The 15,796-nt window shown below is 48.6% G+C and overlaps 1 protein-coding gene across 2 annotated transcripts in view; it reads left to right on the top strand.

Moving 5' to 3' along the window:
- Positions 1 to 15,796, top strand: part of TP63 (tumor protein p63) — a 124,628-nt gene that overhangs the window by 84,349 nt on the left and 24,483 nt on the right. For both annotated transcript variants that reach the window (XM_048506094.1, XM_048506095.1), the window contains exons 3-7: positions 6,891 to 7,077; positions 9,372 to 9,487; positions 9,867 to 9,976; positions 11,473 to 11,609; positions 15,545 to 15,627. In XM_048506094.1, the coding sequence (XP_048362051.1) occupies positions 6,891 to 7,077; positions 9,372 to 9,487; positions 9,867 to 9,976; positions 11,473 to 11,609; positions 15,545 to 15,627 (633 nt within the window). The remainder of the gene's footprint in view (positions 1 to 6,890; positions 7,078 to 9,371; positions 9,488 to 9,866; positions 9,977 to 11,472; positions 11,610 to 15,544; positions 15,628 to 15,796) is intronic.

Here is a 15,796-nt window from a genome sequence, read left to right as displayed (position 1 = left end):
CCTTTGCTTACAAACTTCCAGAGAGGGGGAGCTCAACACCCACCCACCCCCGGCACGCCTTTCCGCTGCTGAACGATGCCTTTCTGCACATAATTTCAGACCATGAAATTAAATGGACTTCTAAAACTTTGGTTGATCCCCTTGGGCTGATGGACGGAGGGCACTAGGGGCGTGAGAAATCAGGCAGGTATGAGCCAACGCTGGCTGGCATGGGATGTGCACAGAACAAAGCTGAATTACCAGCCGGGATGCCAAGAGGATGTAAGACGGTCTCTCTACCTGGACAGGTAGAGAAGGTGGGGCGGTAGTGGCTGAACTGCAGCTTCCCCCAGTTCTGGTAGACCAGGGGTTTGCAACCTGCGGCTCTCCAGATGTTCATGGACTACAATTCCCATCAGCCGCTGCCAGTTGGCCATGCTGGCAGGGGCTGATGGGAATTGTAGTCCATGAACATCTGGAGAGCCGCAGGTTGCAGACCCCTGTGGTAGACCATCTTGTTACGGAAGCCCTGGCGTTCTTTGCAGTACAATTGAAAGCTACAGGTTGGCTAAACCCCAAGAAAAAACAGCCCAACGCAAGGAATAAGTGCAAAATAATTCGTGTAAGCGATATTCCTTAAGTTACACAAAATAAGAGTCACTATCCTTACAGCTTTACAACGTACAAATATACAGGTAAGCATAAAAAGGCTGGAATAGAATTGCATTAATCTGTATCAGCTGGATATATCCAGACGTCTTATTATTTGATTAAATCACATACAGTCTACGTATGGTGAAGCAAAACGAATTATTTTGCACTTATTCCTTGCATTAGGCTGTTTTTTCTTGGGGTTTAGCCAACCTGTAGCTTTCAATTGTATTGTATTTATGCCCATTCGGTTTCTTTAGTTCTTTGCAGTACCCCGAGGACTGTCAATTTGGGACTGACGCAGACCCGTCAAACCCCAAAGAGAAAATGAAGAGGAATTTTTTAAACGTCTGGCTTGTGTGGGGTTATTGGTGTGGTTCAACACCCCCCCTTCAAATGCTCACAGCCTCCCCCCCCCCCCCGGGCAGGGCTGTTTGAGTGAGTGCTCGTTCCTGTTTGACTCTGAATCATCCTTGGCAAAGACCAAATTTGTCTCTAATGGACCTTTCTGTTCCATTCTCTCTTTGCATCTCTGCTGCATCTAAAGGGGGGGGGCAATGACAGCTGTAGGGAAGCTCTGGCTGCTTGCGGGGGGGGGGGATTGAAAGTGCCCCAGAATGAATAGCAGGAATGGGAAATTCAGCCCTCCCCCCTACGCCAGTTGTGATTGTCCAAAAGCAGACCCTGTGTCGTGATATGTGGGACACGCAGGAAAAAATCCAAACTTTCTCACCTACACAATAGTCTTCCAGGCTCTGTTATGATATTTCCCAAAACTTTGTAGCAAAACAAGTTTGGGAAGGCTCAGGGGAAAGCCAAAATAAACGCTCGGAGGTGAATTAATGTACCATGATGCTGTTGGGGGACAGACAAAAAATCTGATTCCTGTAAGCATTGAAACTGGGACAGATAACCAGAGGCGTACCGGGGGGAAATGGCACCCGGGGCAACACCTGCTCCAGGCGCACCCCCCCCCCCCGCGCCCCACTTGCCTTAGCTGATGGCAGCAGTCCCAATGGGAGGTGCCCGGGGTCGACCTCCCATGTTCCTCTGGCAGATACGCCCATGCAGACAACCCATTTAAGAAAAGGTCTACGTAGTGCCATATTGAATCTCATAAGAACATAAGAACTAGCCTGCTGGATCAGACCAGAGTCCTTCTAGTCCAGCTCTCTGCTACTCGCAGTGGCCCACCAGGTGCCTTTGGGAGCTCACGTGCAGGAGGTGAATGCAATGGCCTTCTACGGCTGCTGCTCCCAAGCACCTGGTCTGCTAAGGCATTTGCAATCTCAGATCAAGCCATCTCTCCAAAGGGGACCCCAAGGGTCTTAGGTTATTCTCTTCTGCTCCATTTGATCTTCACGGCAGCTCTGTGAAGTAGGTTGGCCCAAAGTCCCCCAGCCTAGGGGTGAGTTGAACTTCCCAGACCCTAGTCTGGCAGGCTTAACCGCTTCACCCCCCTGGGTCTTACCTGATAACTGTTTAAATTGCTATAATAGCTTCTGTTCTGACCCCCGTTCTTCAAATAAGGAGAGGGTAGTTAGGATAATTGCAACCCTGCATTGCCTAAGCTATATTTTGGGGTGTCTGTTGCATTACTAGGTACCAGGAATTTTCATGAAAGCCAGCTAAATTTGGGTATGGCTTGCAAAATTACAGCCAGGAGGGCTTAGCTTGCTTGTGCCAGAACAGTTAAGAACATAAGAATGAGCCTGCTGGATCAGACCAGAGTCCATTCTGAGATCCCAGCTCTCTGCTACTTTCGCCAGTGGCCCTACTCCCAAGGTGCCTTTTGGGAGCTCTCTACCCAGTGCAGTGGGATGTGGAAAGCAATGGCCTTCTGCGGCTGTTGCTCCCGAGCACCTGGACTGTTAAGGCATTTGCAATCTCAGATCAAAGAGGATCAAGATTGGTAGCCACAGATCGACTTCTCCTCCATAAATCTGTCCAAGCCCTTTTTAAAGCTATCCAGGTGAGTGGCCATCACCACCTCCTGTGGCAGCATATTCCAAACACCAATCACACGTTGCGTGAAGAAGTGTTTCCTTTTATTAGTCCTAATTCTTCCCCCCAGCATTTTCAATGGATGCCCCCTGGTTCTAGTATTGTGAGAAAGAGAGAACAATTCCTCTCTGTCCACATTTTCTACCCCATGCATAATTTTATAGACTTCAATCATATCCCCCCTCAGACGTCTCCTCTCCAAACTAAAGAGTCCCAAACGCTGCAGCCTCTCCTCATAAGGAAGGTGCTCCAGTCCCTCAATCATCCTTGTTGCCCTTCTCTGCCCTTTTTCTATCTCTTCAATATTCTTTTTGAGAAGTGGTGACCAGAACTGGACACAGTACTCCAAGTGCGGTCGCACCACGGCTTTATATAAGGGCATGACAATCCTTGCAGTTTCATTATCAACTCCTTTCCTAATTATCCCCAGCATAGAGTTTGCCTTTTTCACAACTGCCATGCATTGAGTTGACATTCCCATGGAACTATCAACTAAGACACCCAAATCTCTTTCCTGGTCTGTGACTGATAGCACTGACCCCTGTAGCACGTATGTGATGTTTAGATTTTTTGCCCCTATGTGCATCACTTTGCATTTTGCTTCATTGAACTGCATTTGCCATTTCTTAGCCCACTCACCTAATTTATCAAGGTCCGCTCATTTCCATGTTATGGATTAATTTGAAGTTGAAAGAACTAACAGACCACCAGCCTGGCTTCTGTATAGCTAGAAAGATGTTAAAATGAGTCTTTATCCCAATCGCCCCACCCCAGCACAAAGTACAAAGGAAAACCTGAAAGTGAACTACTAGGGAGTCTGTTTTGTCCTATTATGTTTCTGGATGAACACCATCTGGTCACAAATGTCTGTGCGAGTTAGCTAATCTACCTTGGTGTGACCTGTAGATCTTCAGACTGGGAGATCTGGCATTCTGGATGTTATATCTGCAATTCCACAACACAGAAATTTTTTTTTTCACTGTTGGGAGAACCAATGGAGATTTGCAAAACTCAAAATACTTCTTAATGTCTAAAACTGGTGAACTTTGTGGATGTACCTACTAATAAATGGAAGGGGATTTCAAATAAATGAGAAGTCAAAGCAGTTTTTTTTAAAAAGTCATGCTGAGCTTGGACTTCCCAATGCTTGGATGTGACCCTCTGTGAAGAATTTGGCTGGGCTACCCTGTGTCTGCCTTCCAAAGTCACCTGATTTCCAGGGGCCTGGGAAATATCAGACCCTTTTGTGTGTCCATTAAGCTGGTACAATTGGGCCAAAATAGTGGGTTTCTACCTCCCCCCCAGACTTGACCAACAATCCAGGTGTGTGCATGGTGGTTCTTTGTCCTCCCACCCTTCCAGAAGTACAAACTGATTTAAAAACAAGAAAAAGCCCTCTGTTTTCGAAAAGGAACAGGCATTGGGAGGACCAAGGCCCTTAAACCCCACTTGAACGTCCCACTTGCTAATTGTAATGGTGTGACCTCGGCCATGAGAATTGGAGTCTCGGTTGTGGGAGGGGTTTTTCCCCCAAAAGGTTCACTGTTGGAAACAGGATCCTGGATTCGTGATCCCCAAGACACGCTCCTTGCCTGTTCTACCAAGTTCAACACAACTCCAGCCAAGGAGTTTTACCGGCCATATTTCGCTGCAATGAAGAGGGCCGTCGACTGAGAATTTTGATCAAGGAAACCATTCCTTCCAGAAGAACTCTTTTTCCAGCAAAGTGCTGTTTGCTTTGAGTGTTGCAATCTGGCGTTCCCTCTTTCTCTCTTTTCGACTCGCCTGGCACGCTCCCGTTTCCGCAGGCTGTGTAAATCCTTTGTGTGCATAATCCTTAGCCTGCGGGCACGAAAAAAGAAAAGATTGCACAATCCGACATTGTCACTTCTCGAAGAGGGCTTAAGAAATCTCCACAATCCTGCGTCTGTGCTGCCATGACCTAAACTCTCTCGGGCACTGGGGGGGGGCAGGGGTGGGGGGGGGCAGGCTTTGCAAAGAAAGCCACAGAGGAGTGGGTCGTTCTCTTCTGTGTTTGTTTGCTTCTTGCATTCTGTTGTTTGAGTTTTCCTGATCCGTGGTTTCTCGCCCTCTCGCATATCCTCCCGTAATCCCTGCCAGTGCCACATTACCACCCACCTGCCTGGCTTCCCTGCCAAGCGCTTATTGTCTGGACAGGATGCGACGGGCAACTTTGCTTCAGTAACATGTGCATTCCTGCGGGCCCTTTGTTTGAGCAACTGGTACGGAGCCCAAGAGCAGACGTGCTGATGGCCCGCTGTTGAGCAAACAGGCAGCGCGTGCGCTTTCTTTTCTTTGGAAACTCTCCCTTCTTTGAAGGTGTGATTCGAGTCCGTTAGCACCTTAGAGACCAAGGTATGAGCTTTCCAGAAGCAAATCCCCCTTCCTCTGGTATCTGAGGGGTCGCCAACAGTATCAGCCTGTGGGTCTGGATTCTCCTTGAGGCGTTCCCCACTACAGAAGGGAGCTAAGGTCGACTCAGTTCCCTTCAGTGGAGGGCAATTCCAGGCTGTCCCCACAGCAACTGAGTTGGCCCCCTGGAACCGAGCTAAGTGGGCGGGATCATCTTGGTGCCTGTTTCACTCCTCGATCGTGATTGGCGCTTGTGTTACGGCGGGAAACAGGAGCGTTCTTTTTTTTTTTTACAGTTTTTCCAGTCTACAGTTACATGCGCTTTCTTCGTCTCGGCCACGACTCTCCCTCTGTTTCTGCACATGCCACAAAAAGCTGCATCGTGATTGGATTGAAGCGGATGAGGTGTATGCGTTTCGGGATGCTTCCCCGCTTCAAAGCGGCATCGACCTTGTCTCCGGCAGAAAAGTAGGTAGTTCATAATCATGCGACAAGCTGATGTCGTGAAGTTCTGAGGAGGGAACTGGGTCACTACCACTGAGACAAAACAGTGTTGAGCTCGGGGGCAGTGGGGATAAACTGAGGCGAACCTAGGTCGAAACCAGTTCAACTCTGTCAGTGGGGAAAGCCCCCTTAGGTGGCTTTTTCAGTAGCCAAGTTTCAGCAAGTTTGGCCAGTGATGTTTGGGGGGGGCGGGGAGGAGGAGGAGGAGGAGAATCCATCCAGGTGAAGTGTGGGTCACTGGCAGGGCCAAAAGGAAATAAAGAGTCCCACGGTTTTCCTCCTCCTGCAACTATGGGTAACGTTTCCATTACCCTTGTCCCAGAGCACCACATACAATATTGGAAGGAGATAGGAGGAATAATAGAATCACAGACCTGGAAGAGACCCCCAAGGGCCATCCAGTCCAACCCCCTGCCCTGCAGGAACACACAATCAAAGCACTCCCGACAGATGTTCATCCAGCCTCTGTTTAAAAACCCCCAAAGGAGGAGACTCCACCACCCTCCAAGGTCGTGCATTCCACTGTCGAACAGCCCTGACGGTCAGGAGGTTCTTTCTAATGTTTAGGTGGAGTCTCTTTTCCCACTGTTTGAACCCGTTACTCTGGGTTCGAGTCTCTGGAGCAGCTGAAAACAAGCTTGCTCCCTCTTCAACACGACATCCCTTCAAACATGGCTATCATATCACCTCTTAACCTTCTCTTCTCCAGACTAAACATACCTAACTGCCTCAGCCACTAAGAAGAGGGCCTGTATCCAGATGTTACTCTCTCCGGTTCCATACCTGCTCCTGGGGTGTGTGGGAAGGGACCAATGAAGCCCTTACCCTATATAGCCGTGGTGGCGAACCTTTGGCACTCCAGATGTTATGGACTACAATTCCCATCACCCCCTGCCAATTGGCCATGCTGGCAGGGGCTGATGGGAATTGTAGTCCATAACACCTGGAGTGCCAAAGGTTCGCCACCACGGCTATATAACCTGCATAATTCATTGCCTCATAATTAGCATTTCAAAAAAAGAGTTAGATAAAATTATAGAGAGACGAATGAGGGTTGGCTGCAAGAGGGCTAAAATGTAGCCTCTGTTCAAAGGCCAGCAATAAGGAGTGGGCACAGCATTTTTGCCTGGTCACCGGTGGGAGTTGGGCTGCTGTGAGACCCGGCGTGGCCAGTGGTGTATGGGGTTGGTGAAGGTCGAAGCCGTGACACAGTGAAGAAGTGCGGGTTTGGGTCCTTGCATTTCAAAAACAAATTGAAACCTTTGCTTTCTGTCCTCTGAGAATCCCCATCGAAACCTGTCCGACCAAAAGGGGTTCATCCGAAGGCACCCTTCCCTTTGCAGCTTCCCTTTGACGCGGCGTTTCTTCTTTTTCCGTAGTATTCCACCGAACTGAAGAAGTTGTACTGCCAGATCGCCAAGACGTGTCCCATCCAGATCAAGGTGATGACCCCGCCGCCGCAGGGGGCTGTCATCCGTGCCATGCCCGTCTACAAGAAAGCTGAGCATGTCACCGAAGTGGTGAAACGGTGCCCCAACCATGAGCTCAGTCGCGAGTTCAATGAGGGTGAGTCGGGGCCCGAGTGTGGATCCTGCATCTTTTACTCTTTATAGCAAGTTGCCTGTCCTCGGTGTGGGGCAGGGGGGGATGTGGGGCGTATGTGTGTATGTTAAGTGCCATCAAGTCACTTCTGACTCATGGCGGCCCTGTGAATTAATGACCTCCAAAGCATCCTATCCTTGTCTGCCTTGCTCAAGTCTTTCCAGCTGAGGGCTTTCCAGCTGAGGGCTCAAGTCTTTCCAGCTGAGGGCTCAAGTCTTTCCAGCTGAGGGCTTTCCAGCTGAGGGCTCAAGTCTTTCCAGTTGAGGGCTTTCTAGCTGAGGGCTCAAGTTTTCTAGCTGAGGGCTTTCCAGCTGGGGGTTCAAGTCTTTCCAGCTGAGGGCTTTCTAGCTGACTTCCTGTGTAGAGTCAACCCATCTCCTATTGGTTCTTCCTCTTTTCATGCTGCCATCAGCTTTTCCCAGTGTTATTGTCTTTTCCAGTGGTCCTGGTCTTCTCAGAATGCGACCAAGGTACAATAAATTGCAATGTACCTATGCGTAAAGTGAATATACTTTAATTGCAGTTACAAATTACTAACAGTAGCAAAATACAAACATTCACTGTGCATTTACAAACAACAGCCATTCATTGTGCGAAGTTACATAAGTCAGAAAACCGGTTAAATTAGAAAAAGGTCTTGTTAACTGAAGAAAACCAATTGCACCAATGACAGTGCTTCAGACAATTATACCTCAAAACAACAGTGCATAGTTGTGTGAGTATACAATGAGGTCAAGAAGAAAAGTCTGCCAAGTCTTTGCATGTGCACAATGAATGGTTGTTGCTTGTGTATGCACAGTGAATGTTTGCATTTTGCTACTGTTGTTTATTTGTAATTGCAATGGTGATATATTAACTTTATACGTAGGCGCATTGCAATTTATTGTTTGTACACAGCAGTTCACACAATGCACGCTGTATTTGCTCAGGTGGTTGTAATTTGTAGCGTGTACCTTTTTTGCATAGTAAATTATTTCAAGCCGATGTCCCCCACATGTTGCCGTCAAATTAGTTTCGTGTTGCATCCAAGATGGCAAACTCTGGTTTATACTTTTCTGGGAAGTCAGGGTTCCAAACCAGTCTTAAACCTCACTTTGGAATCCTTGCAACCTTCTGTACCAGGTGAATGGGCCACCTTGTTCGGAACTCTGTCCCTGCAGTGGCAAACCAACTGCTCCCTGCAAGCAACACCATCTCTCTCAGCCCCACCTACCTCACAGGGTGTTTGTTGTGAGGGGGGAAGGGCAAGGAGATTGTAAGCCCCTTTGAGTCTCCTATAGGAGAGAAAGGGGGGATATAAATCCAAACTCCTCCTCCTCCTCCTCCTCCCCTCCTCCTCCTCCTCCTCCTCCTCCTCCTCCTCCTCCTCTTCTTCTTCTTCTTCTTCTTCTTCTTCTTCTTCTTCTTCTTCTTCTTCTTCTTCTTCTTCTTCTTCTTCTTCTTCTTCTTCTTCTTCTTCCTCCTCCTCTGCTGTTGCCCTTGCTCCAACCATGGGTTATTCAGAGAGATGCTGCCCCTGAACATGGAGGTTCTATTTTGTTGTCATGGGTGTTGCTGAGGCAGAAGCAACCAGTTATCTCTCTCTGGCAGCAGCGAGGAGAGAGAATAACAGTTACAAGTAAGTGTAGCTGAGTCGTAGCATTGTTTTTCCACGTCACTCCTGGTCTAATTCATGTAGCAGGAAACTTGGGCTTTTCCTTTCAACTGTGTGTTTGGGTCTTAGCCTCAATCAAGGGCCCTTTCCGCACGGGCCAAATACAGCGCCCTGGGGCTGGCAAAAACACCGTCCCCAGGGAGCTGTTTGCGTGGGGGGCTGCGCCCCCCTCGCGCCTCCCCAGTGGTGCGAAGCCGCCATTTTCCCATTGGAAGACGGCGGCTTCCAGCAGCTGCCATGCGAACGGCAGCGGCTGGAAGGCACCATCCCTCCCCCCTTTGCCCGATCGACCTACCTTCCCTGCGACCGTCCGGCGCATCGCCGAGGCCTGGGGACACGCCCCCCCCTGCCCTGCGACTCCGGAGTGGTTTGAGTTCCCCACTAGAGGTTAGAGTTCAAACCACATGAGGCAAATCAGATTTCCTTTAGACACGTGGGTGACTTGCAGCCTTGGAAGAATGTTGTGCAGATGGAATGGGGAATGAAGGGGCATCAGGGGCTACCCTGAACTCTGCCTTGGAGGACGGTGATAGAATAGAGCTCTGTGCGTACCCTGATAATTTTGTTCAGAAGACTGATTCGTTTCCCCCTCGTGCTCCTGCAGGTCAAATTGCTCCTCCCAGTCACCTGATCAGAGTGGAAGGAAACAGCCACGCCCAGTACGTGGAGGACCCCATCACTGGGAGACAGAGCGTCCTTGTGCCTTACGAACCACCGCAGGTGAGTTGGGGAATCGGGGCGTCTAAGCCGGGGCCACCTGCAGGTTTCGTGTCAGGTGGAGCTGGGCTCCGGTGGTCAGAAGCTTCCGTTACAGCCTTGGCTAGCTCAATCCCCTTCTGCACATGCAGAATAATGTACTTTCAATCCACTTTCACCATTGAGATGTTGTGGGGTGTCCGGGCTGCATGGCCATGTGTTCCAGTAGCATTTTCTCCCGACGTTTCGCCTGCATCTGTGGCTGGCGTCTTCAGAGGACAGGAGGAGCCAGAATCTTCAGTGGGGGTTCTGCCGGAAGGGCTGCCTCCGACTGACTCCCTTCCGCCCCTTGCAAGAATCTCACCCTGCACCCCAAATGAACCCTGCATTTCCTTCCCTCCAGGTAGGCACTGAATTCACAACTGTCTTGTACAACTTCATGTGCAACAGCAGCTGCGTCGGGGGTATGAACAGGCGCCCCATCCTGATCATCGTGACGCTGGAAACAAGAGAGTGAGTCGGAGCAGGGTCCCTGTGCCGGGGGGGGGGGGGGGCAGCATGTCCGCTGATGTGCCCTGTCTGGTTTTCAGGGCTTGGTGACATTTCCAAAGCTCAGGGGACGGATTGGAGACCAGAGAGCAGGAAATATATGGAGTTAGAAAGAAAAGTGATATTAAAATGGTCTAAAATGTTGGGATAAGTGCTCCTGGTAGTTGGAGATTATCCCTTATCATAGTTAGCAGAGTGGCACGGGTGGCTGGAACACAGCAGAAGCCCTTACCTCGTGTGCGTGCGTGTGCGTGATGGATCCCAATGTGCGGCAAGCTTACACAAAAGAAAGTTGGAGTCAGTTGTAGTTTCTAATCTAATAAAAAGAGTATTTATTAGTGAACTCCATTCTGGATAGAAAGGTAGGTAGATAGAGTCACTCTGCTATCCTAATCTAGCTGGATGGGGATGGATGCGCGGAGCATCTGTCCTCTCTCTAGGCATGGTAGGAAGAAGAGGATGGAGAAGGGGTCGAGGAAGAAGCCGGAAGGAAGGAAGTCCCTGAGAGTATCAGTCTAACATCAAAGGGATAGAACCAGCATGATAGAGTAAAGGTGCCAAATCCCTAGGTCCCTATCTAGCCACTGGCTCTCTAGTAAAAACCCCTCTTTAGGTTGAGGCAGGAGACAGCGTAAAGTCCTTCACTTCCAACATAGAACACCAAAACAACTAGCAAACATGATAAAAGGACTTAGTTCCAAATGCTGGCACTGTGGAGACCAAGAGGCATGTTATAGCTACATGTGGATAGAATGTGCAGAAGTGAAAAAATTTTGGACAACTGTATTAATATATATCGAGAAACTGGTGAAGATAAATATTGATTTAAATAATGACTTAATGTTCATGGGTGTAATGGAAGACAGAAGGGTGGACAAACAATATAGTTATATGTATAAAATAACGATCAAAGCAGCCCATGCAACAATAGCCTTGGGCTGGAAAGAAAAGAAAAAATGGACACTTCAGAGATGGTTAGAATATATCTGGGAACAAGGGACACTTGATATTTTCGATATACTAGCCAAAAATAAGACGTGGCAAGATAAACAGAATGAAGTTTTGAAGATGTGGATAATATACGTGGACTGGATGAAAGAAGCTCGAGTCGACGAAGAAATATGGGAGAAGAGGCTACAGAGAATGAACTCACTGCTGTTTGTGTGACAAAACTATGAAGAAGAAGTAATGGGGGGAGGGAGAAAAGGGGGGGAAGTATTGTTTGAAAATGTATGAAGAAGGAAATTACTATAAACTGTAAAATTCAAATGATATCATAAAAAAATTAAAAATAAAAGAGGACCAGAGAGCAGGACCCATTCACGGCTGTTTTGGCTTGCTGCAACCCTCGCCCAACTCACACGACCCCCCTTTCCTGCGTCTGTTTCGCAGTGCGGCATTTTGGTTCTGGCTTTTCCAGCCACGTGCAGTAACGGGTCTCTCTGTTCTTGATCCTCCAGTGGGCAGGTCCTGGGACGTCGGTGCTTCGAGGCTCGGATCTGCGCATGTCCAGGCAGGGACCGCAAGGCAGACGAGGACAGTATCCGGAAACAGCAAGTCTCTGACAGTACAAAGAACGGTGATGGTACGAAGCGCCGTAAGTAGCCAAAGGAAAAAATGCCAGTCCAAGGCTGTGGGTGGATTGTGGATGCCTCAATGCACAACTCAATATGCCAGGCAGAATGAGGAGCAGCAGTGGCGTAGGAGGTTAAGAGCTGGTGTATCTAATCTGGAGGAAATGGGTTTGATTCCCAGCTCTGCCGCCTGAGCTGTGGAGGCTTATCTGGGGAGTTCAGATTAGCCTGTACACTCCCACACACGCCAGCTGGGTGACCTTGGGCTAGTCACAGTTCTTCGGAGCTCTCTCAGCCCCACCCACCTCACAGGGTGTTTGTTGTGAGGGGGGAAGGGCAAGGAGATTGTCAGCCCCTTTGAGTCTCCTGCAAGAGAGAAAGGGGGGATATAAACCCAAATTCTTCTTCTTCTTCCACATTGTGCTGTTTCAGGAGCATAGGTGTCAAGTTCGCGGCCCTCCAGATGTTATGGACTACAGTTCCCATCATCCCCTGCCAGCATCATGCTGGCAGGGGATGATGGGAACTGTAGACCATAACATCTGGAGGGCTGCGAGTTTGACACCTGTGTTCAGGAGCATACAAAAGTATCTGGGGTGCTGAACCGCACCTGTGGGCTAACGGGGTTTATGATTTGGGCTTCTGCCGCTGTTCTGTATTTCTGCAGGGTTAGGGTCATTGTCCTCAGTGAGCTGAGCCAATTGCAGATGTTGTGTGTGAAAGACAGATGTGTTCTCCCCTTCATTGGTTCTGACAAAGCTCGCATCCCGCTAAGAGACATTTCATTTTACATTGAAAATGCTAGGGGGAAGAATTAGGACTAATAAAAGGAAACACTTCTTCACGCAACGTGTGATTGGTGTTTGGAATATGCTGCCACAGGAGGTGGTGATGGCCACTCACCTGGATAGCTTTAAAAGGGGCTTGGACAGATTGATGGAGGAGAAGTCGATCTATGGCTCCCAATCTTGATCCTCCTTGATCTGAGGTTGCAAATGCCTTAGCAGACCAGGTGCTCGGGAGCAGCAGCAGAAGAAGAAGGCCATTGCTTTCCCCTCCTGCATGTGAGCTCCCAAAGGCACCTGGTGGGCCACTGCGAGTAGCAGAGAGCTGGACTAGATGGACTCTGGTCTGATCCAGCAGGCTTGTTCTTATGTTCTTATTTTACACAATTTATATCGCGCCTTTCTGCTATAGGAGGTTGCTAGCAAATTAAAACACAATGATGAAATCACGTTTTAAAGTTATTAAAACGAACCTCCCCCTCCAAAAAACAACAACACCCCCACACACAGATTGTTAAAACAGTTGAGATCAGATCTCAGATACAGACAAAGAGGTAAGGACAGCAATTAAAATGTTGGTCGGGAAAGAGAGATCAGCGAGGGAACGCCGAACAGAACCAAGTTGTCTTCGCCCACATTTTGTTTTTGCATAGTTGAATATCTGTAATTGCAGCGGAGTCTGGGAAGCCGCCGTTTGTGGATGGAACTCTCTGAAAGGTTTCCAAGTGTGGCCAGCCAGGCAGGGTGGCTCTGCGAATCTCAAACAGAAGGAAAAGCTTGCTTCACCGGAAAAACTAACAGGGATTTTTTTGTGGGCTCGAGCTTGCTTTATCAGAGCCATGACATGGATTCCCAGGCAGCAAAACCTTTAGACTTGCCAGGAAGAAAGAAATAACGGATGAGTTTGGGGCAGCTCTGTGCAAAACTCTGCAGCACGCAGAAGAGCACAGCAGTTATTCTGAGCAGATGTATTATTATTATTTGGGTGCTGTGTGGTTTCCGGACTGTATGGCCGTGTTCTAGCAGCATTCTCTCCTGACGTTTCACCTGCATCTGTGGCTGGCATCTTCAGAGGATCTCTGAAGATGATCCTCTGAAGATGCCAGCCACAGATGCAGGCGAAATGTCAAGAGAGAATGCTGCTAGAACACGGCCATACAGCCCGGAAACCACACAGCACCCAAGTGATTCCGGCCGTGAAAGCCTTCGACAATATTATTATTATTATTATTTATTAAAATTAGTATACCACCCTATCCCCGATGGTGAAGTCCCAGATAGGCAGGAGTCCAGCCACACCTGAAGACGGACAAGGGTTTATCCTACACGAAATCCCATACGTGAAGGCCAAGAGACCATTCCACAAGTTCCGCCAATTGCAGGACTTTATTATTAAAGAGTATCGAGCCAGTATCTGCCAGCTTGTTATTGGCCTTTGCAGACGGGATATTTTGCATCGACTGTACCTTAATGTGTTTCTCTTCCTGTTTGTATACAAGTGTTTATCTTAGTCTGAGGTTCCATATGCACTTGCATGAGGCTTGGATTATGGGGTGGCTTCAGGAGAGGAATTGTGTGCAACAGGATCAAAGGGCCAAGAGAGGCAAAATCAAGAAAAGTAAAGACTTTTCTTATTCATCTACGTTATTTATAGTCCGCCTTTCTCACAGGGAGTCGGTACAACCACAGTTCGGGCATTCAGTGACCGATGCATGAAGATTGTAGAAGTGTGGAACCACCAGAAAGAATTGAAGTTAGATAATAAGTATTTACATGACCCATTAAGCGGTACAGAAATTACATAATAGGATCCTACGTACAATAAGTTCTGCACAACAGTATAGACCGCCGTCTCAAATCATTGCTCCAATTTGGCATACCGTTTTGTATAGGGCATCCCAGTGCAAAAAAGCCCTCTTGAGTAATTCTGTTGTGCATTGGGGTGGAAACCCCAGTTCAAAAAAGCCCCGGGCGTTCCACCCACGATGCACAACAGAATTACTCAAGAGGGCCTTTTTGCACTGGGATGCCCTATACAAAACGGTATGTCAACTTGGAGCAATGATTTATGGGAGCCTTCAAGATCTCCTTGGGCCAGCCATTAAGAACATAAGAACATAAGAACTAGCCTGCTGGATCAGACCAGAGTCCATCTAGTCCAGCACTCTGCTACTCGCAGTGGCCCACCAGGTGCCTTTGGGAGCTCACATGCAGGATGTGAAAGCAATGGCCTTCTGCTACTGCTGCTGCTGCTCCTGAGCACCTGGTCTGCTAAGGCATTTGCAATCTGAGATCAAGGAGGATCAAGATTGGTAGCCGTAGATCGACTTCTCCATAAATCTGTCCAAGCCCCTTTTAAAGCTATCCAGGTGAGTGGCCATCACCACCTCCTGTGGCAGCATATTCCAAACACCAATCACACGTTGCGTGAAGAAGTGTTTGCTTTTATTAGTCCTAATTCTTCCCCCCAGCATTTTCAATGGATGCCCCCTGGTTCTAGTATTGTGAGAAAGAGAGAAAAATGTCTCTCTGTCCACATTTTCTACCCCATGCATAATTTGATAGACTTCAATCCTATCCCCCCTCAGACGTCTCCTCTCCAAACTAAAGAGTCCCAAATGCTGCAGCCTCTCCTCATAAGGAAGGTGCTCCAGTCCCTCAATCATCCTCGTTGCCCTTCTCTGCAATTTTTCTATCTCATTACATCAGCTGGTTAGTCTTTAATAATCTGTTTAATCAGGTAGCTTCGTTGCAGTAGAAGTTAGATTTGAGTCCAACAAGGTTTTCGGGGTAAGATGCTGCTGGGCTTAAGTTTAATTAATTTGGTGACCCTTCAAGGTGCCTCTAGACTCAAAGAGCACCAATAGTGGCTTCACAGTTGCTGCTGCTGAACTCTGTAAATCTATCCAGATAGAACAAGAACCGAGACGGTACATTGCATGTCGGATGCATGTCCTGCCTGCCACCGGCTTGCTGCGCAGCTTGTTGGCCAGATTCTGTCCTGAGCACAAACACCAGCTCTGCACCTTTGAACAGAGCGGACTGTTGTGGGTTTCCCAGGCTTCGTGGCCCCGTTCGGGTTGAGAGGCGTGGGCAGCAGTCTCAGCAGAGCGCAGGGCTGAGCCACGATCCTGGACTGAGCATGACCGTTGCTTTGTGTTCTTCCTCGGCAGCTTTCCGGCAGAGCACCCACGGCATCCAGATGACGTCTGTCAAGAAACGGCGCACCCCGGATGATGAGCTCCTGTACTTGCCTGTAAGCGAGTCTGCCTTCTTTTCCTCTCATCTCTGTCACCTCCACTGTCCCCAAAACATCCCCAGATCTCAGCATCCCAGGCAGGGAGCAGTGGTGGGGAGGGATTTATTCTATTACTTTGTATTTTACTTACCCAATGGGGAGAAGGTGTTGTCTCCGGGCGCCATTT

The sequence above is a fragment of the Sphaerodactylus townsendi genome, linkage group LG08 (assembly GCF_021028975.2).
Source record: "Sphaerodactylus townsendi isolate TG3544 linkage group LG08, MPM_Stown_v2.3, whole genome shotgun sequence".
NCBI lineage: Eukaryota > Metazoa > Chordata > Lepidosauria > Squamata > Sphaerodactylidae > Sphaerodactylus > Sphaerodactylus townsendi.
The sequence above is the reverse complement of the archived record's forward strand: the minus strand, read 5'-3'. Positions and strand labels throughout refer to the sequence as shown.